The sequence below is a fragment of the Anas platyrhynchos genome, chromosome 4 (genome assembly GCF_047663525.1).
Source record: "Anas platyrhynchos isolate ZD024472 breed Pekin duck chromosome 4, IASCAAS_PekinDuck_T2T, whole genome shotgun sequence".
NCBI lineage: Eukaryota > Metazoa > Chordata > Aves > Anseriformes > Anatidae > Anas > Anas platyrhynchos.
Window position 1 is genome coordinate 70,082,577 of NC_092590.1, and position 25,929 is coordinate 70,108,505.

General features: G+C 43.3%; 1 protein-coding gene across 1 annotated transcript in view; it reads right to left on the reverse strand.

The window, feature by feature from the left end:
• HGFAC (HGF activator) overlaps positions 1–19,505 on the reverse strand; it is a 42,787-nt gene extending 23,282 nt beyond the window's left edge. Inside the window, exons 1-7 of the mRNA XM_005016189.6 lie at positions 19,180–19,505; positions 17,592–17,646; positions 15,667–15,763; positions 9,728–9,801; positions 4,196–4,309; positions 3,020–3,151; positions 1,541–1,651 (exon numbers count right to left, since the gene is read on the reverse strand). Coding sequence (XP_005016246.2) covers positions 1,541–1,651; positions 3,020–3,151; positions 4,196–4,309; positions 9,728–9,801; positions 15,667–15,763; positions 17,592–17,646; positions 19,180–19,245 — 649 coding nt within the window. The 5' untranslated portion in view covers positions 19,246–19,505. The remainder of the gene's footprint in view (positions 1–1,540; positions 1,652–3,019; positions 3,152–4,195; positions 4,310–9,727; positions 9,802–15,666; positions 15,764–17,591; positions 17,647–19,179) is intronic.
• Positions 19,506–25,929: the final 6,424 nt, after the last annotated feature.

Sequence of the window (25,929 nt, forward strand, 5' to 3'; positions counted from 1 at the left end):
AAATGTTTGCTTTTATTATTTTCAAGTAATCAAGAGCACCTGCTTATTTCTTGTTCTGAGCTAGTCTAACAGAAAACCAGTATTACAGCTATAACACTGCCATCCTGACATTCCCAATCCCAGCCATGCTTGGTGGATGTTTACATACAGCATTGCAGCTCTGGGCATGGGAAGTTGATAACCAAATAGGTATTTGGAAAGTGTTTTCACGTGAAGCAGTGTGCAGTCCTCCCCAGGATATTAGGTTGCAAATGCACTGTATACATGCAGTGCTGCCACCCAAATCCATGGAGCAGCAAAGCCCAGGAAAAATCTCACTGAGGTAACAGAAGGACAAAAACAGAGCTACAGTGAGTTACTTCCAAGAGTCGCAAACTTGTTTCACATGATTAATCAGGTATCTGGTAAATGAAGGTTCAGGACCAGTTTGTAAACCATTCAATTTGCCAATTCTTTCCTGATATTTGTACTGCCGGTCTCCCAAGTGGATTTTTTCCAGTTTGAATAGATGGCTGCACAATTTGTTAACCACCAGAATAACAGAGAAGATTACCAGATACCAACTTATATATTAGTGCTCTCATTTTTTGTTTATTTTTTAACTCAAGCACTCAATCAGACAACTAGGTGCCCACCGTATCTTCCACAAGCCTTATGTTTGATTTTGATGAAATCTAGATCAAAGTCTTGGGGTTTATGTACTGAAAGCCACAGCCAATGAGTCAGTTGGAATCACAGGCTGGTATGAGTGCAGGTCTACTATAAATTATGCCTAATATCTTTGGTATTCAAAAAGCAGCCACTAATACAACTTAAGATTTAGTGTTCAGGTGAGCTTTACAAACAGATGTAACCCTTGCAGTGAGAAATGTTAAATCTTCTGCCTTGAAGTTATACCAAAAACAATGCAGCAACAAATAAGAAGCAGCAGAGAGCTAGCACACAGACACCAAAGGGCAGATTTCTCTTCCCTGACCCACCAGTACAAGTAAGAATTTTTTAGGTAAGCTGTACAGAGCTAAATGTGATATTAATTTGAAGTACAAAATAATCCAAACAAAGGGTGTACATTTATCTCTGTCTACATCTCACAACAGCCTCGTGCTACCAAATATAGCCAGCTGCTAGCTTTTGTTAGAGCACAACTCCTTATTTCATGAGGGGACAGCACAAGATGCTTGAATCCACAGGGAAGCATTTGTATTGGGTAACAGCTCTGTGACTCTGACCCTACAAAATGGGCACATGCGCTTAGTTTTATGGACATGAGTAATTAGATTAAAACTTCTGTGTTTAATTTTCCATAAAGTTAAGGACATGAACAAATATTTTTAGAAGCAGTGTTTCAGTGAAGAAGAGTGTGTCACGTTCTACACTGGAGGAATACATTAAAAATTGTTTGTGACCTTCTACATTACTGTTCTGTTATTACAAGAAATGTCTGCAAAGGTAAAATACAACAAAGAGGTAAAAAATCCCTAGGCTTACACGTACATGAAAATTCCAACTTCCCTGCCCGCCAGAACATTGTTATACTTACCAATATTGCAATACTTTCCTACAAAATTTCTTTTGCAATCACATACGATTTCCCTATTGGAGGTAATCATTTTACATTCTCCACCATTCATGCAAGGATCACGAACACAACCTACAAGCAGAAGACAAAGATTAAATCAAAGATACAAGCAATTCAAGAGAATCCGTCCATTTTACCTTAATTTAGTACATCTTCTTCCTGCATATATATTTTGAGGAAGGTTTTCCTTTTTACTCATCTCAGACCTACACCTGATATGAATTGAAGAAAAGGAAACTACGCTGATTTCTGCCCACTGAGGTCTGTCTCATTGCTTTCACTTGTATTGGATAATGTCAGCATAGCTATTGAAAAATATTATTAATGAACAATAGATAAAAGGGGGTGATGATTGTTATTACCAGTGGTGATGATGTTGGCATTAGCATTTTGTTCTGTACAGAGGGTTCTGCCAATTCCAAGTTTGTCACAGAGCTGTATTGAAATTTGTAATGAGGTATCTAGCAGGAAGCTCAGCCAAATATTTAGGGTGTCTAACGAGGAAATATGAAGTCCTATTAAATTTATGAGCTCTCCCAAGGACTCCCATTGTCCTAGAAAGCCACCAACTCTCTCCATACATCAATTTCCACTTCTGTAAGGTGGAAATAAAAGCACCTAGTTACTTCAAAGGGCTTCTGTGAAGCTTACTTGGTACTCTAAGTTATTTGGGAGTCTAGGGGGGTTGATCCAGTCAGCCAGACTGAATAACACAATAGCCATACTGGAGCATACACAGAGAGGTAAGGCATACTTTTGCTTCCCACCAACTATCCTTTCAAAAGGGAGGTGCCATGATGGCTTCATCAGATAGGTGACAACCTGGAGCACATGCCCTGCAGCTAGTTGGATAACTCTGTCTGGCACCTGGGAGCCCAAAACAAGGTGGAGGCTTCACAACTTAAGCATCACCCTGGTTGGGAATGAGTATGTTGAGCCTAAAGTCATGGGGACTCTGGGCTCGATGCAGGGCAATGAGATCCTGGAGGCAAGTAGTTAACACACTGGGATAGGCTTGGGAAGAAATCTCAGAGGAAACAGTAACTTCAAGTAATTGTAGGTGTGCAGGGAAAGAGGAGGGTGTGTATCTCAGGCACGTTACAGCTTTGGAAGAGAGAAAAGTCAGAAATTTCAGCACTTCTACTGTATCATCTGCTGCATGTTCCTATGCACTGCAGTTCAGGATTGAATCTCCGTCAAGGACAACACTAAGGCTTGTCACTAAAATTCAGCTTAATTCATTTAATAAAGATGGACACACTAAAGTGATTCCCTGGGTCAGCATTACTGTTCACACATGGGAGGATATGGCCCTCTTGGGGAGGGCACGTGAGCTGCAATAGCAGCCTGGCTCTGGTACCACCACTCAGACCCTGATACCCTTACTATCATTTATCCCCCAAGCAGGTCAAGAGCTGCAATACAAAATAGTGTGCTTACGTTCATGTTCGATACTCTGACACTCAATCTCGCCGTCCACACATGTGCACTGCTCCACAGCTCCTTGTTGGACTCTTGACCAGGTCATGCCCACATCAAAGTACTCATAGAGACTGTTGTCAAAACATTTCCCTAAAACACAGTTTAAAAAACATCACAGGCTTTCTGAGGTTATTTCTTGCAGGAGGCGGCACCACATACCCTTTCTCCCTTTTTTCCTGTTGAATTGATGTATGTTTGTTGACAGCTGGTGCTTCTCAAAGAAGCCAGCCTCCAAGGTGTGGCTGCACTAAGCCACAGCTCTAAGGACCTCAAGGCAGAGGTGGCTTTCTCCTAAAGCTCTGTGAACATGGCAGCATCACTTCAGCCCTCCCAAAAGTTCAGTCAACAAATACAAAAAATAAAATCAGTGATGTATCACTGTGTCTGTCACACTTTATGGTGTCAGTCACAGGTGATGGGCTGTGCTGGAGACAGTGGAGCATCAACACTGAAAAGGGCATCCTTGCTTATGGTGGGAGACACTCTAGATCTTCAGGAAAAAGCCTTTATTAAACAACAGCAAGTGTACCTGAAAGCCCTTGTAAAGGCCGAATTCCTCCCTTGACATGCAGTAAATTGGGAGTGACACCACCACAAAACTGGAGAAATGACCCAAGAAATGACCCGGCTTGAATCTCCTCCACCTTTGGAAATGACTCCCCTGAAGGTGGAGAAGCTGTACAGGTGGAAGGCTGACATCATAGGAGAAGCTGAAATGGCCCCATGTCTGCATATGCACAAGCAGTAAGGCGTCACCTGAAATGCTGTTGCTTTTTCATGTCTCCCTGCCCTACCTACTGTATGGTATTATTAGTCTTCTCCAAACATGTAAGTGATATTTAAATCTTAAAAACAGCAAAGGGAGGGGAAGAGGCTCTTTGTGTTTCCTATAACTTAACATCTCACTGGCTCAGAGCATGCTTGGATTTATAACTGTATAATCAAGCTATTTTCAGCTGTCCTGTCACTAATGGATTGTCTGTCATAACCATTTGGAAATCCGCCTACACAAACATCCATGCTGCAGTGGTCTCTCCCATCACAACAGCACTACCTTTTCATTAAGCAAACTTTAATGAGCTCTACTTACTGCTTGTATTTCATGTTGTAACACTCGTGTAAGAAGATACTTACTCATCTGGCAATCCCTTCCCGTGAATTCCTCGGAACAGGCACAGTGGTACATCCTATGGCCGTGAGCGAGAAAACAGGTCCCTCCATTTTGGCAAGGGCTGTTTGCGCAGTAATCTAGGCAGGCCACATAAGAAGCTGCTGTTAATGACTGCCAGATAAGCCGTGCTTTGTTGTGTTAGGCGTCGGCTCGGTTACCTTAACCATTCTGGTTCGATGCACAGTGGTTTTAATACCACCTATGAATCTAAAACGGTGTTTATCCGAACAATTCACGTTGTTCTTGTTTTAAGCTCCAGAGCAGCTATACTTACCCAGCTTTTTTAAAAAGGAGAGCAAACCACTGTGCTGAACCTTCTCCACCAGAGTAACTTGTCCCATGGTGGTGGGTTCAGGCACGCGTGAAGCTGTATGGTGAGGAAGAAGATGGGCTGAATGCCCACAAGATGGAGCTGTGCCTTTGCACTGGGGAGGGAAGGCTGCAGCTCTGCCTCTGCCCGGATTACCGCCCTGCATGCTTCGCATTTCAACAGAAATAACCGGGATTATGCATCTTCTCTTTCAAATGACACGAAGGACGATCCTCGATGGAGGAATTTGCTACGGATTTTTGTATTATGTCTAAAATGAAAGGACAGCCGGAACAAAGGAAAAAACTTTTGAAGCAAAACAAGGGCACGTCCAAATAAATCAGGCCAAATGAAATTGAGCTGGACCAGAGTAGTGTATCTGTTTGTATGGGAATTTTCTAAATCGCGGGAAAATAGGTTGGAAGAGAAGAGGGTGCACCAGGACGACTCTCTCAGCCCTGTGATGGAAGCTCTACTTCCATCAAAACAAAAATTGTGAGTCTAGCTGGCCACCCAGAGCTCCTGATTCCAGATAGTATCCAGGACTGTATCTCCCCTGAAGTCAACCAACATCATATTTTACACCTGTGGAAGAGTTAGCCTAACATCTTGTCTGCATTTCAATCCTTTTTGTTAAAGCTAGTCCAACTCTACAAGAGCAGCTGTAGAGTTATTCAACCCAAGTGCTCCTTTGGTTAAAGTGTGGTCCTAAACATGGGAGGTAACGTATGAAGACACAGGCACACACATACAGAGCTGAGGTGAAGCATGAAAGAGCAGATCCTGAACTTGGCTATGGCAGTGTAAATGGGAAGGTTACCCTGCACTTCTCAAAATATTTACTTCAGGACAGAGTGGTGTAATTGGTGTAAATACCAGCCTTGGGTGTATTCACTGGTAGTTTCACTCCAGGATAACATCAAGGGAAAGCAAGTAAAGGCAGTGATGATTCCCCTGTTCGTGCTGCTTGATAGTTATGAAATTTGTAGTGACGTAATGTTTCTTCAAAGGTAAATTCTGTATTTCCTATACCTATCAAGTCCAAACCATGAGTTGGTCTCCAGGCCATCTTCTGGTGCAGCAGTGCTCAGTACCCTCATTAAACTTGCAAAGAGCATTAACATCCCTTCCTTTCCTTCCTAGTCCAAGTCCCTCACTATATCACACCTATGCACTGCCAGACTTCCCCAGGGTATTCTGCATCCCTCCCCTCTTGTCCTGGAGCCCAGGACCAACTTCTACCTCTGAGAGATGCTCCTAAGCACATGGACAATTCACACCTCTCTGTAAGGAATCCTGCCCACTATTAACCAGGGAGTACCAAGTCCCTGCTTGTTCAGCCAATGTCTAAACCCACCCAGCCTTACCTCCCCACTCTCATGGGAAAAACACTGTTTGCTAGCAGTCACTTTGACTTCAGCTTCACCTCTCTGAGACTCTTCTGAATGAACAGCAGCCTTGTCTTGCCTTTCTAACCGTATCTGCCCACAAAAACTTTCTGTTTCTGCCACCCACCTTTCCCAGGGGCTGCTCTTCCTCACAGCCCCCCCTGCAGTGGTGCCTCTTCCTCCTGCCTGCGCAGCCCACACAGCACTAGTTCTCTAGTTCTTCTTTCCATATCAGTCCAAACATCTCTTAAAAAAAGAACTTGGTGTCTGGCGGTCTGACATTTTTTTCCAAATCAGGGTTTTGGCCACTCGTCCAAGATTTGCAGACGTTCAGCAGCCTGAGCAGTAATATTAACAGGCTGCCCAAGATCTGGAGGTCCCATACATAAGGCCATTGTGCATGTATGCCTATACAATTGTATAAATCTGAGCCATGCATGCACAGCCTGGCCCATGTCCATGAAGGTGCTCACCTCGGGCGGATACTACACATGCTCTCCAAAGGATTTCCGGGGCAGGAAAGGCAGATCCTCTAGAAACCTGAACAAATATCTCCCAAAGGCAGCGATAAAGCTCCTGCTAATTTCAGGGGGTTTTGAACAAGCGCTCCAGGTGTTGTTTCTGTGAGCTCTGGCTCTGTACTGCACGGTGCTAACATCTCCCTCCAGCAGAGCCTTTATACCCAAGCTTAACTTCACCCTGCAGCTAAAGGCTTGTTGGTAAAACTTTCTCTGGAAGCTGGCAGAAGTATTTTTCTGGATCTATGCCTCAAATGCTTGCTTAACACTAACTTGCAAGCAGCTTCAATGGGTTCGAGCAGACTCCCCACATACACAGGGCATTCTGGGCCTGGAGAGAGTCCATGCTTCAGTCTTTGATCTTTCCCATCCCAGTTTGCACACTTCTCACTAGTCAGTCAAGGATGTTTTCTCCCCCCAGAATTTCACTTTTAACTGCTTTTCAGGTGCCTATAAAGCAGCTGAGACTCCCCCAGAAGTGCGATTAGGTTAGATTAATGGGATTCTTTTCACAATAAAATGGTATACTTTCCATGTTTAGAAGATCAGCATTATTCAGTTTGACTCCTGCCCTCTTCCCAGTTATTTTCCCCAGCAAGTGAACTCCCCTCCCTTTGCTTGAAATACCCTTCAGCCATTTTGCCACTCCTCCCTTTAGAACTCAACATAAACTTCTACTCTTTAACCTATGGCTGATGATCTGTTAAACCTTTTCCAAGTCCAAATACAGTGCCTGCTGCTTTAAAAAAAATGTATTAAATAAATACATATATACATAAATAAATAAAATAGAACTATGCTTATAAATAAACATCTCAATACCTTTATATTTAATTTTACAAAATCCTTAACACTTCTAGGAATAAAGCATTTTCTTTGTAACAGCCAGCAGTGATCCCATCCCTCTTTTTCTTTTCATTTTCTCTCTCACACACATAACTCTTGTTTTCTGGAGAAGAACCAGTAATCAGGGCAAGCCCTTACTGGGGTTGTAGTATGCTGACAGCCCTCATCAAGAGGCAGGTTGGTGAGGTGCCTTTCTTTTTGCAAACCACCCTATAGAGAGTAACAGCTGAAAATTAGCTGGAGAGTCCCAAAAGGCTTGCTCACTTTGGAGAGAGCTGCTCATGGGGCTGCCAGGACCACAGTGATGGGCAGGGAGCAGGACAGAGGTGGCATGAGGAACCCCTGGAGGAGCAGTGGGGAGAGGGGAAAGATGGAGGGCTCCCCAGCAAATCCATCCTCCACTGGGGAATTCCCTTCTCTGGCCAAATGGACTATCTTGGGTCCCAAAAGGATGCAGGCCCTATAAACCCTGTGTTTTTTTCTGCATAGGAGGAGCAGCAAGTGATGCTAGGGTGGTCTGGGACCCATTCACAGCAGTGAAGAAAGAACACAACAGAAACTCTACCCCCAAGACTTCAAAGAGAAATGGAAAAGGGCTGAAAGATCTGTCCTGAGAAGAAATGGAGTGGGGAAATAAAAGCAGTAAGGATGGGGAAAGACAAGAGAGAGGCAGGAACCCTCCTTTTAAATTCACTTTAGGGCAGAGCCAAGGGGCATTTCTCAGGTGCCAGAGAACCACTGGTGGGGCTGGACCTGAGTTGTGCCTGCCAGGATGCTCACTAACATGGAAATGTAAAACATGGGGCTTGGCGAGCTGCTTCCTCAGTCACTGAAACAGCCTCCTGCCATCAGCCAGACACCACTGTGACACGGTTTCACTGGAGGATTAAAATAGCCATGAGTTACTGCTTCCAACACTTCACACTCTGGGAGGACACCCATGAATAAGGAAGTGGAGCCTTCATGACCTGACTCTTGCAAGCACAAACTGTCTATAAAGTCTGTGTTCATGTCTGGCACACTTGCATTACAAAGGCATATGTACTGCTGCTTGTTTTGGGTTAGGCCATTTGTCTCTGATCTACTGTTGATCCATTTTAAAGCCAGGCTGGAAAATAATTTAAAGTTGTTAAGTTTAAAATGATGATGTTGCACACTGCTTAATTTGAGACTCTCAGGATGATTCAGCCAGCATTGGCTTCTCAAGTGCTCTGGTAGATTGTAATATGTTTGACAATGAGTCTCCTGACAGGATGGAGAAATCCCTGCAAGGGGATGGCAGAAAATGTCCTTTGTTTGAAAGTGAGAAGGGAACATATAAGGTTGTCCAGCCAGATTCCACAGACTAAACAAGACACGTCACATCTGAAAGCGGTATCAAGGAGAACAGAGGAACATGATCAACATTTAGACACAGATCCAAAAATAGACACAGGGGCATCAAGTCTAATCAGTGCTACATGTGATTTTTCAACGCCGCCCTGTCATTGTATAAATTGAGGACTAGATGTGTATATTCCTTGCAAAATGAATGAGTTAGATGCCTCAAAACAAATGTCATATGCTGCCAAATGAGATCCCCAAGTAGCCAGCCCATGAAGCTGTGGAGACAGCCATGCTAGAGCCAGCCATCAAGGTAACGTTGAGGACAGGGATGCATGCTCCCCACAGGAATGCTTGGGACATGGTGCTTTCACCCACTATGTCACTTAGGAGTGACTTATATAGAAAGGAGAGTTTGCCACAGATCTTGGCTTCTCGTTTTAGACAGACTTTCACAATGAGGTAATCATAGCACTTGAGTGGGGTGATCCACATGAAGCTGTAGCACTGCTTGGCTAAATAACCCTTTCATTCTCCCTCGGTTCTCCTGCAATGAAATATCTGTCCTCTTGTATTTTCTGAAGCAGCCCATAGCCCAAGAAAGACTGGTTTTGAAGGCATACCCCTTACTCTGAGATCTTGAGGCAGGACAGCTGTAAAGCGATGGCTGTATGTTGTACACAGTGTGAAATGTTTCTGTACCTTCTAAAAAAATAATAATCAAAGAGACAGAAAATGTAGCTGATTAGATGAGGGAAAAACTAAAAGGCACCTCCAAAGCATGAGGGAGGAGAAGATGATTGCCTCTGTGCTCAGCAGGAGCTCAGATTTCCATATTGGCTCTGCCATAATTTCTCTCCATGGCTTCGGGTTAGTCAACAGTGAATTAAAGACTCTGTGATATTCACAGCCTCGTGGTTATGAATATTCAATGGCTATGAATTTACAGCTATGGTTATGCAGTCACAGAGAGACCCCAGAAATGGTTAGTGTGAAGGCTTGTTCTGTGTATACCAAATAAAAGCTGCACAGAAGGCACTTTCCCTTCCTGCTGTAGATGGCAAAGTAGGAAGCAGGTAAATGGTGTGACCAGGCAATGGTTTGCCTTACCTGTCTGCTCTTTGGAGAACAACTTGCAGTACCCCCATTTCCTGTCGCGGTCGTAGTTATGTGTTGTTGAACACCTGGAAGGAATTAGAGATGCAGCTTAGAGCAGCTTCAAACAGCATGGATGTTGCACCAGGTGAAGCAAGAGGACCCCTCACAATCACAGCGAATGAAGGGCAAGCATGGGAAGCTGTTTCACCCCAGCTGTTGTTGGAGCAATCTGTGCACAGAATATTGGGAATTTTGGCTTTAAATAAAGATCTTACAGAGAAGAAGATACTTATGAGGGTTCACAGGCTTACGGCTACTACAGATCACTGTGCCTCTCAAAACATTGCTTCATTATAGCCAGGCACCTTCTTTTTGCTCTCAGTCCAGAAAGGCCAAGAATACATTCTTACATTGAAACTTCATGGCCTTTGCTCTTTGGCAATATGTAAATTCATACTTTTTTTCCTAGTCAGCATCTGTTTCATTCAAACTCTCTGAACACCAGAGGAAAATATATGCCTTTTTGTTGTTGTTGTTAAAGATGCTCTGCCCCATCTGTTTCAAATTAAATACAGACTAAGAATGAGATGTGGAAGCAGAACCTAAGATCCCCAATGAATCCTCCAGAAAAAGGAAAATAAAAAAAATCTGCTTTCTATTTCTAAGATTAGAAAACAAAAGACAGAAATAAAAACCAAAACCAAAGCCAATAAATTATGTCTCCTTTATTCATTACAGAACAAGCCAAACGGGACCCAACCCATTTCTGATGGCTGCCAGTTACCTTTAATAATCTGCAGAGGCAGAAGACTGTCCACATAGGGACTTTCTCATGGCTTGCAGCAGCAAACATATTTTACGCTCAGTTCCTTTAAAGTATTTCTAATTTTTAGTTTGCCTGACAAAATGAGGAAATAACTGACGTATGGGTGGTTTCCAAAGGCACGGATAAACCCTCTCCTTTCTGCAGAGCAGCACGTTGAATCCTGCACCCCACACTGCCTATGAGAACCCTACCAAGGCACCATCCGGGCAGACTTTGACGGTCATTTAGTCTGTGCACTTTTGCCCTTATCTGTCTGTTGCCTCCAAGACTCATAGCACTCTCATGAGCACTAAGTTAATATTCCCCTCTTGAAGAGGTAGACTTACTTATAGGTTTCCCCGAGGTTATGCAGGGAGTGTATGACTGAACCGAGCCTGAACCCCAGAGGTCCACGTCCTGTCCCAATATTCCATCTACCGAAACATCCTCCCTAACTGGACATGGCCCTAAGGGACACAGTTTAGGGACATGGTTTAGTGATAGGGCTCAGTAGGTCAGGTTAATGGTTGAACTTAATGAACTTGAAAGTCTTTTCCAACCTAAACCATCAAATGGTTCTATGGTTCTGTAATAAATATTAGCTGTACCATCTGTCACCACATAGGGAAATGTGTGGCTACAGGGCATTGGAAGAAATAGAGGTTTTCTTTATTTAACATGTCAGATAATCTGTTTTTATTTTTTGCATTTTCACTGTACTTTGAACACTCATGTTATCAAATTATCTTTCCACTCCAGGACCCTAGAAGCTAGGTCAAAATTTTATTGTAGAGCACATCTGTGTTTTTTAACTGCCCTACCTTTCTTCTTAACTAGATGCTATGTGGTATTTAAAATGCTTTGGTTCCTATGGAGATTCTGAATAGGCCACGCATGTTAAGTTAGTTGACCTCAATCATATAAGGTGCATAAAAAGAAAGATGCTTAGTATTCTAATGCAAAGTAACTCAGCACGTTCTTAAAGATGCTGCTTTCTCACAGGCATTAAGGTCCCTGCAATTCTGCTGGGAGCTGATGAAAATTTCCCTGTGCTCTTTTGGTGGCAAGTGGATCATCATGCTCTCTTAAAGGATGGTCGACAGCACATGAAGATTGCAGTGAGTTAAGTGCTTCTCAGCAGCGTGTTACTGTTGGCAAAATGGCCTCAGACTTCACATTTCATTTGTGCCAGTAATGATGGGGAAGGAGAGTTTTCTGACTGACATAATTATTGATTTAGCAGAGTGGTGTTACACTGAGCAGCATGGGGGAGGCAAATGGAAAAGGTTCCGCATACATCTAAAAGTAGAATTAACTGAGTATTTGTCATAAAGAATTGGAGCAAATTCCTGTCATTAGGGGAAAAAATTATACAAAAAGTAATACACTCTGGACTCTGTCCAGCAGGTGTCATTTTAGAAGCAAATAGAGAGCTCAGTTTTTTTCTTCATAAAGGTTTGTTGTGTGTTTTGTTTGTTTTGTTGGTTTTTTTTGTCGTAAGAGGTCCTGCCTTTGCTTCTTCCAGTGGCTTCCTGCAACCCACTGGTTCTCTCACCTAATGCTCTTCACAACCTGTCCCCTCATTCCTTATCATCCCACAATGACTACGAAGGTGTTGATCCTGCCCTGGGCTGCCAGGCTGCCTCCTCAGTGCCAGGCTTCCTACACATTCATATAAGCTTTTTATATTCTGCCATGTTTCTCTTACTGTTTGGGACAAGCTCTGCACATCCTCAAAGCTACCTCACTATTCTCCCTCCTTTCCTTTTTTCATATCTGTTATTCACTGGGAGGCTTTCCAAAAATGTGGTAACATTTTGGTCTTTCACAGGATGTTGCCTCCAGTTGTCAGACCAACAAATATCAGCTTATTTTTTCTTTGTGCTGGTTTTACTTATGCCCGCTCTCAAAATTTATGGGATAACAAGTGTCTTTACATCAGCCTGTCACATAAAATTGTTAATAAAAAAGTGAAAACCTAAATACACAGATATTGAATTACACCAGAATCAGTAGTACACTATTACTAGGGGTTGATTAAACCAACACTTTAACCTATGTGTGATAAACATGGAATGGAACTAGGAATGGACAGACAAAATGGTGGACCACAGAAGTGGCCTAACTGGTAGGTAGAACAAATGGAAGAAGGGCTATTTTATCCATTGGGAGCATTTTGGGAGCCTTAATAAAACCTTTTGGAGACCACACAAAGCACCGAGCTGGAGCCAGATAGGTGGAAGGAAACTGCTTCGTAGTCATGTCTGGTGCTATCACTGTGTTCAAGGCCTGGAGGTTCCCTCTGGCCTCCTTAGGCATTGTCCCAGCCATGAGAGATGGCCTGACTTTGCCAAACACCACCAAAGCAACCACCGCCAGCACCAGCAAAAACCAAAGCCTGATGATTGGTGTCTCCTGGCTCACCCTGCATATCCTTCTTCTTTTGTTGACTACCATAAACTCTCCAGCTTGAAATTCATTACCTTTTGTCTTCTGCCAGCTGGACAAAAAGCCCTCTTTTGAGGGTTTGAGCCCTGAGATCTCAGGGGAGCTCATCCCACCACTGGCAAAAGGGACAGGGTTCAGCAGCAGCCCTGCAGCCACAGGGTCTAATCAGTTCAGACGAGCCACATTTGCTCTCACAGGTGTCCCTGGCACTTGCACCCCCATTTTGTCCATCCCTACATTGTTTTGTGTTTCTGGAGGTGGGAATGAGCTTCATCTCCAGTTCCAGCTTTTTTTTTTTTTCCTCTAACACAAAAGGCGAATTTACATGACATCTTTAGTACCTGGTAAGAGAATGCTAAATAGGAATTTATCTGTGAAAACAGATTATAATTAAAGGGGAATGCAATACAGGATGCTGTTAAAGGAAGTTTGTTATTTGAATACTGCAATTATTTTGTCTTCTTTCCTGTGTTTTCGATAAATATTTATAAAGATACGATGTTGTTTGTTGCACTCAAAATTAAGCAGGGAGAGGTTACTGCAGTCAGAACTCTGACTTATGTTGAAATGTTTAATGCTAGAAATCATCAAGGTCATGTCTGATCTTCTTAACACTTTTAGCCCTTTTAATCAACATCTCAGCTTTCATAAGTGAGATATTCTGCATTGTATTAAGATAGACACTGCTCTTAAATGCTTTCTGAAGCAGGACTGTCTTTTTATTAAACCTAACATGACAGGTTAGCACATTATACCTGCTTCATAGGAAGTATAAGAATGCACGTAACAAAACTAAAGCCAGTGGAAGCAGGCTTTGGCTCACAGTCTAGCCTTGAGCCAAGCCTTAAGGTTTGACCTGAAGAGTAAAAACATGTACTCATTAAGTGCATACTCCAGAACTCTCTTAGTCTTGATCAAGCACAGAAAGCCAATTATTACAGAGAACCCTTGCAGACTAAGCAAAATATCTAAAAAGGAGCAATTTCTCTTGGTCTGGTCTCATTCCCAAAAGGCAGGTGGCTCCCAGCCTCCCACCATCTCCATCCTTGCTTGCAGCTCATGGACAGGCAGCAGCAGGAAGGAGCTAAGCCTTGTCCTCACCTGTCTGTCCCCTGGGACCAGTCCTTCACCATCAGCCCATGCGGGGCTGATGCCAGCACACACAAACATGCACAGAGCACATTTCCCAACAGTTCCTCAGGGCTCTGTTCCTGGCATCTGCGTGCCCAAAGTCACATGCTGCGTTGCTTTTATCTTATGAAAGAAGAGTAAACACTGGCCAGAAGGTCAACCATGGGGTTAAATGGCCTGTCAAAACCAAACAGCTCCAGCTGCCCTCCTCATCTACCCGCTTGTAAATGGCTTTTAAAAAAATAGGAAGCACAACTGCAAAGTGTCCAAGGTCAGCTCTAAAGTATGCTTTAACCTTGGATCCCATACATTCACAGGTTTTCCATTTCTGTAGCCTAACTGGCTAAAAACAAATACACAGAGTGTCACGTATTAACAAGACTCATCTTAAACATTGCGTGAGATTAAGTGGGTCCAAAGGTCAAGCTCATTGTGGCTGCAGTCCATCAAGGACAGGTTTCACACTAGAAAATTATTCCAGTTCCCTTCCTTTATTTCTTGAATCCTTGAGGTGTTTCTTGTCTGGATTGTATCTTTGGATGCTGAGGACAATCAGATGTGCTCTCCTAACCTGAAGCTCTGTGTCCATTTGCAACACATTGTGTTGTTTGTATTATACCAGCCCTTGCACTTGAAACAGATGTGCCATCAGAAAGACAATAAAGATCCTAAAAAATAGTGCAGCATAAAACCTGCAAGTTCTGTCCTGCATGGGCCAGCAATACACACTCCACAAAACATCTTCATCCTGAAAATGTGTATGTATGTGCCTTTCACATAGGTCATCTGTGCATATATTCTCACGTTACTGGAGCCCATATACTCCCTGCTTTGTTGCCTTTGGTTTCTGTTAATACACTCATTAGACAGGTTTGTCTGCAAGTTAGTCTTGTTTATTCAGTGCTTGCTGCAGTAGGGTTCTCACCTGACTGCCCTTAACCTTAAATGAATAATGAATACTAACAACTTCCACGTATGAAAGAACAACCTTTGCTCAAAACTAGGAGACCTGGTCTTAAACATACTAGTAGAATAAATCTCTACTCAGGAGTAATGCACCATGCAAGAAGAGTCTGGTGCCAATCGGAATAGAAATTAGAGATACAGGGGAAAAAGCCAACTTCCCGCAAAAATCAGCTTGTCCCTGCTGCACTACAAATACAGCCCACACAAATCAACCAATTTCTTAACAAAGTGTCACTTCTTACAGGTGGTCATATCTCTCCTTTGGCCTTCAGCAGAGGGTTGCTATCTGGTAGTGGCTCATTCTGTACCTGCTCTCCCCACTGATAGAATTGCAATTCCAATCTGAAGGCCAAGGAAAAAAAAAAAAACATTTCTACAGTTGTTGAGATTTATGTGGCTTTGAGGACCCCACAACTGGGTTCGTCCCCCTTTGTGCATGACTATTGGTCCAAGGACCATGAGTATCAGCAGTGGAACAGCATTGCCCTCAGTGGGCACAAGAATGAGCCCATGTTAGTTACTACAAAAATAAGATTAAAATACCAAAAGCATGACACTTTCATTTGAACATTGTCTTCATTTGTGAACAACGTTAACTTACCATTTCTTTCGGGAAAATATATTTGATAAACAAGAGTGGTAAAGCCTTCCGCCATACCGGAAAGGAAATTTGCATAAATTTCCATCCTCTGTAAGCACTGCAATACAAGAATAAAAACCTCATCATGCACTTGAACACCAGCCCACAGGTATATATACATATTGTATGTTATTATGTGAAATTGTAAAGATAGATAACTTCAAGTTTTTCAGCTGTGCTTTGGATTCTCTGTCTTTGCAACTTCTAGTGCATAAGAACAGGCCAAAAATCCTACATAATGACTAAGTCAACAGAGAGTAATGGGCTACGTGGTAAAGATCACAGATCATTTCAAGCTCAAAATACATTACAATTTCTGGTACAGCAAATGCCAATTATATTCATTAATCACAATTATCATTTCTAATTATGGAGTATTGTAATAGCATATTAAATTGATTTCTGAAGTAGCATCCTTTCGGGCTACCTTTCACTTTGTAACATCTGTTTAAAACAATTGAGGCACCAGGCAGTACAAACTGAAATAGAAACAGCCAGGGGAAAGAAGGTTTTAAAGGTTGTGGGGAAAGGTTAGAGGGTGACGGATAATTCTGTATCCCTTTGGGATAAATGGAGATAAATCAATGGGACTGGTGTCTGAAAAGGGCAAGTTTTACATTTGCCAAGTCAGCGATAGTTTTGTAAGGATGGGTGGTGGGAGTCTAACAGAAAAAAAATCCTTCAAGATGAGTGTTGAGAATGAAAGAGACTGAAGATAAAAAAAGACAATGGAAAACTGTCAGAGCTTATTTAACCATTAAACTAAAAGCAATCCATTCTGAGAACCAGGAGCATGAATGGGAAGCCAACAGCTGTTGTAGGTGAGAAATGGGGCGTACAACCAAGCCTGCAGCACAGCGTGTTTCCATTTCTTGGTGACGACGTGCAATCACTCCACGTCCTGAGCTTACCCTGCAGTTATGGCTGGGGTTCCTGCACACACTCTTGCAATATCTGTTAACCATTTCAAGCCCTGACATACCATCTCAAAGAGCTGCTGAGGCCAGTTGTTAGCACTATGGAAAAAAATAACCCGGCCTGGTGGTCCTAGCCCTTTTTGGCCAATTGGAATTACAGTCACCCCATCACTTCTGCATCGCCACTGCAAAATAGCTTCCACAAGACCCTTTGCTATCACTTTTTGAAATGTGGCTTTCAAATTTATTTGAAAATTATCTGAACGAATTGAGCAAATGTTCAGATATTTACCTTAGCTGTCTGATAGTTCCTGTTATATGTAGCAAGGACAGTTGTGAAAACACATCCATCCAGAAGACATATTTCATCCTGTAGGTAGTTAAAGACTGTTCTAAGCTATAAAGGCACCACTAATGGTCCAATTCATGTAATCCATAATGGCAAAAACACAGGGCAATAAAAGCTTTAAAACTGGAAGTCTGCAATGCCTGCACACAGCCAGGACATCTGATTTTTAAGGTGCCATCTAAATAAAGGCAGTGCAGCAAATCGCATGGTACTCAAACCCTCGTCTCACACAGAGATCAAGGGCTGTGGCAGAAATTGAACCCATACATACAAAGAGTTCATGTACTTCAAAATGCAGGGCAGACACAGCTCTGATTAAAATAAAGGGAGTTGCACATCTACAGCCTGACCGTGTTGTGAGAAAACATAAGTCACACCAGCTCAAAAAAATGAAAATCCCATCAGCACCTTTGCATTAATCCCCACCTGAAGGGAAATTATCTTAGATGCCTGAGCTAATCCCAAATTCACCTCTACGCAGACATTAATATTGTCATAACCATTCCATAATCCTTATTCATGTTGAAACAAAGACAGGCTTACTACCGGCTTGCACAGCATGGATGCAGACAGGCAGATCGTTCTTACTGTCATGAAACCTATTGGATTTGACTTAGTACCTTGTGGGTGAGTGAACTCATGTTTTGAGCCTCTTCCTGCCCCAGATTTGTAGTGCTACAAAGAGAAAAAGAGAACGTGGATTGGAGAGAGAAATTCACTCTGGGAACCATCCTGTAGAGACAAACATGCTTTCCAAGGTGCCCTCAAACTGTGTTTCTCTCAGTTCTTCTGCAGGGATCTCATTATTTGCACCTGATTTTAGCTGGGGGCACAACCTGATGAACCAGGGTAAGTAAACACTGGCTAGTGAAAGGTCTCTGTTAAACCAGAACCCAGCACAGTACAAAGAAGTCTGAAGCCCTGCTCCATTATATCTTTCTACTGCCAAGAGACACATGCCCTGTTTCTCTGCAGAACACGTACATTTTGGGGCCAACTGACAGTTATAAATAATATCTTTTAAAAAAAAAAAAAAAAGGAAAGAAAAGTCAAAATTTTGATTTTTTCTTCCATTTAGCTGTATCCCCCGGGACATTAGCTAAAAAAACAACCTCTGCTTTATCTGGGTTCACCAATCAGCAAGCAAAGATCACTAGGCTGAGCTGATTTGAAGCCACAGGAAATAATAAAAAAGGTAATAGACCTAAAATGCTGCTGCTACCAAAGCTGCTGACAGCTGAACCATAGAAAGATAAAAATATAATGAAAGCAGTCAAGGAAGCAGCACATCATGAACATAGAGCTGTGCAGAAAATGTAGTAAGCAAGCAGTAAAGCCAAGCTGTTGCTAAGATATATAGGTAGGCTTGAACAGTTCTGGGGAAGAAACAATTTTAGAACTCACCCTCTGTGCTAATTCTGTCTGCACTGGGAAGTCCCTGGTGGCTTCAGCCAAGGCTGATCTTTGTCCCTGGCACTGTGAATGTCCCTCTCTGCTCCAACCTACAACATCTACAGAAATACTTCCGCACTTCACTTGGACAGTCAGGATTATAGCATCAGTTAAGAACACCTGAGCTAGTTTTAATCTAGCTGGTGATAAAAGACTAACCATGACACACACAAGTGTGGGTGAGAGCTATCAGCTAGGCCATGGTGGATGCCAGGCCACAGCAGGGCTCGAGCAAACTGGCAAAGTCAAGCTGGCATGGCCATGCAGTGCCACAGCTGCCTTGCAGATATTCCCCAAAAAGGACACAAAATGTATTTAAAACACTGACAGGCATGGCATGAAAACAGTAATAGGAGGAGATAGTTGCCATCAGGTTGTTACCAGCTAGCAGCAAAGCCTGGTGGGGTAGCACTCTCTTTCCATGCTATTGCAGGTACCTGCTTGCACCAACACACTTCTGAGATGCATTTTCAAAGTATTACAACTTTGGCAGTCCCTACTCCCCCTCACTCTTGCCCCTAGCAAGCACGCGTGTGAGCAATTGCTTTAAATGTATAGGGACGAGCCATCCTACAGGCCCCTGGTTAGTCAGCATTGCTGCGAGCCCTGATCTAACAAACCCCTTTCGTGTTTCACTCGAAGCACTCTTCCCTTCCGTCTGGCCAGCGGCATCACTCATTCAGCCCCTGGGCAACATCGTCCTGCCAGGCAGCATGTAGGAGATCAGCCACTCCAAAGCAGAGGAATCACACTTACCATCCTCAAACAGTCACCACTCAGAGCCAGAGCCAAGACAAGAGTGAAAGCAGCACAGGCTTTCATCTTCACTCTCCTCTCACAAAGGTTTTTCCTGGCAGAAGGAAGCTTCCAGGGCTGGGCTGAAGCAGGAGAGTGAATCAGCAAGGAACTTTCACAAGGCACTGTAATTTACTTGACTTTAGGGTATTTTAGTCTTCCAAGTAAGCAGAGCTCTTATCGTTAATCATTAATGTCTTTGTGGGTAGATGGGAATGCCATGGAGTGAGATACTCTGCCTAAACCACAAGGAGCAAAGAGGTTACAAAGTGCCTGTCCCTGATAAACAGCAGTATCCTCCCTTCCCTCCCCTGGGCTCATAAAGTAGCTAAGGACACCTGGAGAACAGCTGATCCAATGTTGCCTGTAACAGAAATCATTTAGCACCCAGACACTTCCCATCTTCCCTTCACGAGCTAATTAAAAGCACGGTATAGCAATAACAGGGAGCTCCCAACAAGCCCACTCAGGAAACGACATTGCATTGCAAAATATGGAACAGATCAATGCCAGTATCAGACAGAGGAATTACTCATTAACAGATGGTTACCTGCCCAGCTGTGACTTACAACAGCTCTGCAGAGCAACAAACTGAGAAAAGTAAAAGGAGAGAGAACACACAGCACTGACAAAACAGTCGGTGTACCAAAAATCTCCCTTCTGCAGCCACCTGAGCAAAACCATCCGTCTGGCAAGTGCTTGCCCACGATAGCTGCACAGAAGCTCTTCTAATGGGGATGCAGAGTATTGCTAAAACTGAGATTTCACCAGTAGAGGCTGTTCCAGCCCCACCTTGCCCCACAACCAAAATCCACAGGTTTGGCTGGTATAACTGTGCCTGTGCTGGAGGCTCTTGCCAGCCATCTGCTGTCAATCAGGGACCACACCTCTTCACACCCTACATCCACAGAGCCACAGCAGCAGAAGGAATAACATGGCCCTTGCTTAAGTTTTGCTCTACCCTTTGAAGTTTCACCAGCATAGCTATGGAAGTGGCATGACTTTTTGTTTTACCCCAACACGACAATGGCATTAAGGCCCTGGGACTGAGAGGCACAATTTTTCTATGATGGTTTATCATGTTGGAGGGAATTTCCACTGGATGTGCTATCACACTGCTGTGTCTGTCATCACAGTAATAGCTCCTGTTAGTACAATTATGCAGATACAGAATTATAGACAAAACTTTCCTACTGACAGTAAGGCTTCAAACAGCAGGAACCACATAAATTTTAAACTGCCTCCTTCAAAATTTAGCAAAGAGCAAACAAGCAGAAAAAGATTATGCCATTATGCATTGTTTGTTGCCTGAAGATTTGAAATTAAAAAAAAAAAAAAAGCTTTAGAGTGGACTCACAGAAGAGGTCTGTCTAATTTTTCTTCTTTTTACAAATAGGAAATGAGAGGGCAGAGACAGTCTGGTCTGTCTGGAGATATCTAGCAAAGCTGGCACACCGGTTTCCACTTCCTACCCTCATTCTTGACTTAGGTCATTACACTTCAATCTAGTAATTCCTATCCAATGACCTGTAGACATCTCTTAGCATCTATGCTCCTAAAATTGTGGAGGGGCAGAGGGGGGACAGGGGAGCCATTGGTTGGTATTCCATCCAAAGTCCCCAAAAGCTCTGCAGAAAGAGAGAAGAGGGAGGACTGGACAGCAAGAGAAGGAGGAAGATGCTTCTTTAACACTCAAAATCTCCTTCCATCCTTTTCCAGAATAAAAACCATCCACTTCTGGGACCAAAAGCATTTCAGTGGTGACCAAGACAGGTTGTAGGAAAGCTTTTTCATACATCTAAAAGGAAGAAAGTAGAAAAAGAAATTATTTGTCCCCCTTCAGTGTGTCTGCTCCTGGTTGCTGTTTGGTGGCACTGAACTACAAGCAAGAATTGCAGAACATCTTTCTGGGGAGTCACAACTCTTAGCTTTTGGCTGAAACTGGTTCCTTAATAAAAGGAAAAGGAAGAATCAACACCAGGGATGTTGCAGGCAGAAAGCAAAAGAAGACATCAAAGCAAGCAGTTGCCATGGCTGCTTCCAGGAGCCGCCCAAGGAGCATCACCATGTAATGGGAATCACCTCTGAGCTCTGAATCACCCAACAGTGATTTCAGGGTTCAGACAGATATGAACCACCAAAAAACCCCAACTACTATAGGAACACTGCCTGCATTGATTCGGCAGAGAGGTGTCTGAGCAGATCTTACTGCCAGAGAGAAAAAAAATTTTAAATTACATTAAGTGATTAGTGACCCTACAGGTTATTTATAGCCATGAGAAAGTCTGCCTGCCTTTTTCAGGCTTTTTCTAGAATCTGTAAAAAAAAAAAAAAACTTTTTTTTTTTTTAAAGGAAGAAATACTTAATTGGCAAGAAACTACTCAGAAAACTGGAGAAACTGGAGATTTAATTTTGGTATTCAGTTCTTAGAAACCTCACAGGGTACTGGGAACTTGGGACTTCATGAGAATGAAGAACATGGGAAGCTGCAGATATTTGTGTCTTCCCATCTGAAGCTTTTGTCATGAGCAGCACAAGTTTGCATACAGGGGCAGTTTGGGAACAGATTGGGTAAAGAGAGCTGAGACACAAGAACACTCATAGACCTTTACACAGTGCTGGGTGAGCTGGGAAAGACCCCGAAGGCACCAAGGAGAGAAGACAACCCTTCCTAGCACATGTTCGTGCCTAACTCTAACTCTCTCCTTTAGAGAATCCAGCTGCACAGAGCTTCCAGCATGAAAATAAAAGAAATGGGTACAAAATCAGCAGCACGGGGCTTAGGACTCTCCAGCAAGTGCAGCCTTTTTTATTTACTCATGTACATTGGTGCCGCAACCCCGGGTGCTCAGGCAGTTTACGGGAATTGCAGCGTGACCTCAGGACTCGACTAAGCAGAGATGGAGGCAGAGCACCACACGATGACCCACGGGTCAGGCAGATCAGCCCACTGACCTGCTCTCCTCTGCCTTCTCGAACCGCTTTGCCTGTGACTCATCATTTCCAGCATACTGCAAGAAACTTTCCCTAATGGGAGAAAACCGTTGTGTATGGACAGAGAAGATATCATAACATCAACAAGAGAAGCAGTGATATGGAAACAGTCCCTGTCACACTCAGGATAGTCCTTAATGTTAAATTTCAGAATTCTTTCAGTGCCTGTTTCAGTTGAGGCTCCATAAAAGACTGAGAATATATATATATATATATATATATATATATATATATCTTCAGTGTTTATGTTATAAATAGAGGAATAAATTATGTTATAAATAGAGGAAATCTGAAAATAGGAAATAGAGGCAAGACCTGGTGTTGGAGCAATGTTATTTGGCAGCTTCAAAGCATGGGGCCTGTATTGCAGCTCATTCCACCAGTGAAACTGCAGCTAGAGTCTGGTTCTTGTTTTCTAAGAAAATTCCATTTTCCTTTTAAAGAAAGGCATGTCCTGATTCTTAAATTCACTGCACATAATATTGAACATTTCCTGTGGAGCACACATAATCCAAATGCATTTAGAGCCAGCTTCAGCTACTGCTGAAGTCAATGAAAGGTTTCAAAGTAAGACTGGGAAGTCTTTATCACGTTTGCAAGCTGTAATTCTTCTGTATCAAAGGCTAAAATCCCTCAGTTTCAGCAGTCATATTCCCTTTATATTAACATCATCATGGGAAAATGAAAAGGCAAATAAACACACAATAAATGAGCAGAAAGAGACAGAAATGCTTGCTGCAGGGGGTATATCACATACTGATTATGCTGCCTCATACATTTGTCTTTTCCTCACTTCCCACATTGCAATGGCTTTTATTTCTTCACATTTAGCAATAATTAGTAAAAGCCCAGACGGAGCCCAGACTCTGAACTACTTAGTAATAATGAAGCAATGTTAACAACCATCCTTAATCACTCAATACTAACAAAAAGTAAATTGAGTCAGCCACCAGCATTCAATAATAAAATTGCATTTTTTTCATCAAGGAGTTCACTAGACGTAAATGGAGAAGACAGGTTCAAACATATTTGCATCCATTTACTTTTACACCTGTGTATCGGGTACTGAGCAGACTGAGGGAGGAATGTCCCATGGCTGAAGGTTCAACAGTGTGCAACGGTGTGCTGTTTTTACAACCTTGCTGTCACTCACTGCTGGACAGGATTACCTTTATCTCTGTGGCTTGAGATCATTCCCATCACCTGCTTTTGGGAGTATTTACCAAAATATGGCTGTCCTTTTTACTGACTATCCTAATCACCAAAACAGAGGTTAATGCTCCTGGGTTCCAGCACTAGTGATTTTCTAAAGATTTTAAAATAAGACAAGATGGGAACCCTGGTGCCAGGAGCACAGGTCAAAGCTGTCTCAAGAAACAGAGTAACTTCAACCTGATTGCTGACATCCAAAACCAGGGTCTTCACTGCTGGGCAAGAAGTGAACCTCCATCCACCTCCTCTTCCCTGTTCTGTAGTGGAGCCCAGAGAAAAGCCATTGCCCTCCTTCACTGAGGCCACGTGCAATGGAAGAAAGCTGAAATCATTTTGTTTGTTTGCTTACTTCAGCAAGAAAAAAGAAAAGCTTTGGCTCAAACTGAGCTGGAAAGTGCCCCAGACTGATGAGTTATTCGTACGAACCTTAAACAGCGTAGCACCTGAAAGGCACCGCTTTCCACATGGGCACACTGCAACCGCGAACACCCTTAGGTGTCACATCTCCTTCCCTCTCCCTGGGAGCTTCAGAAATCTGTGGGAGGGGAAGAGAGGGGGGATGTTGAATCTACATGGTTGTAGCTTTTCTTGTTTCATCCTCTCCTGCACTAGGCTTTGCTGGTAATATTTTCAGCCATTCATAACCTCAGCCACACTGTGAGAGAGCAAACCAATCCCTTCTCAAACTTTCCCTCCCCCCCCCCCCCCATGCTGCTAGCAGCAGCAAGGCTGGTAAAAGTGAAGCTGCAAAAGTCTGGTTTCTGGGCAGCTGGGATCCAGCAAACACGGATTTGGAGCTGCTGCGCTGTAGCAGATCCTGCTGGGATTGAAAGATACGCCTTCACCCGAATGTTTACTCCTCCTCAGCCCTCTCACCTCCCACGCTCCTCCAGCGCCTCTCCTGGCTTCCCTCACCCGTGAGCTCACAGCTCTGGGGTTCTCTGCACCGTTTTCCCATTTCTCTCCAGGGACTGAATCTGTTCTTAGATCTATCGTGTTTATTTTTCATGTCAGTTCCTCACCACCCTCATCCCTCACCCCAACACACTAGCTGTGTGTGTCCCATCCCAGACTGTGACCTCCCCAGCAGCCTCCACTACCTCCCCAGCACCCTGCAGGTAGAGCAAACATCTTCTGTACACGTGTTAGCTGATCTTCCTCTCACCATTGCCTTCTGCAGGGCTTGGGTCTTTCCCTTGGAGGCTCTGCAGACTTTTGTGCTGCTGTCGTGAGTCCCCATGAAAACACATCTGTACCTGGACTCTGGGATTTTCTCCCTAGGGTCCTCTGCCCTGCATCTCACCATCTTCAGTGTGTTTTCATTAGATGTCACTCTTCACCATGCCCCACATCCTGCTGCTTACCTACACCTTCCAGCCCTTTATGTCACTGCAGTCCCTCAGAGATTACCCCTTTGGCCTTGCTTTCCACCAGCAGTGCAGTCCCTCCCCAGACACAGGGTTTCTGTGTTGGTCTCCCTTCCCCAGCTCAACTTGGACAGTTCATTGCCTGCTCATATCAGGAGCAGACATACAACTCTCACATAGCACCCAGCAGCCACAGCCTTCCCAGCAGCAGCAAGCACCCCTGGGTGCTACTAAGCAGCATGTAAATGCAATCCTGTGAGCACCACCTTCTGTTTCACTTTTTTTTCCCATTGGCACACCTGGCTTTGCATTGGCAGGTGTCGTATCAGACAATATACTGCTTGTGATTTTTCTCTTTTCAACTGGCCGCCTTTCTGTTTACTGATTTTGTAATGGCCTCAAGCTTTCTACTCCGTAAAACCACATTTCAGCCACTGCAATTGCAGCTATGTATTACGAGAGCCCTGCCTTTACTTGCAGCTGTACCTACGAATGTTTCTTTCATGCATCCAAAAAACATTAGTTCTGATCTGAAAAATCAAGTCATATAAAAGTAGCTGAGCTTGAGCTTCAAAAAGGAAACCAGGCTGGGATTTTATACCCTTAATCACACAAATCTGTGAACGATTTAAGGCTTTACTACAAGCCACAATATGCAGAACCTTCATTGACACAACCCAGACGTGAATCCAGTTGCAAAAATTAACCAATATTTTAGAAGTCCATTTCAAGATGATACTTAGATCTGTTAATGCACCCAGATGCCACAGCATATCTGAAATACTATGCCTGCAACCAGTCTGGGATGTCTTTGCATGAAGACACTGTTCCTCCTACTGTTTGAGTAAGAGTGGAAAGTAGGGACTTTTTGATATAAACCTTTACTGATAACCCTGGCTGAAACAGCAGGTCCATATAGAGAGGCGTATGATTTTTTTTTAGCCGTGTACTCACAGCAAACTGACAAGAAGAGGTGTAGAGGCACCCACCTTCCACTGATGCCAACCCATTTAGGTAACTTCAGCACAGGCTGATTTGCAATTGTTAGGCATGTACATTTTTAGCTGTGCTCAAATTCCTGCTCTTCCACCCACTTTCTTCATTAGCATATTAGACGCCCCCATGGCGTACTTTAAA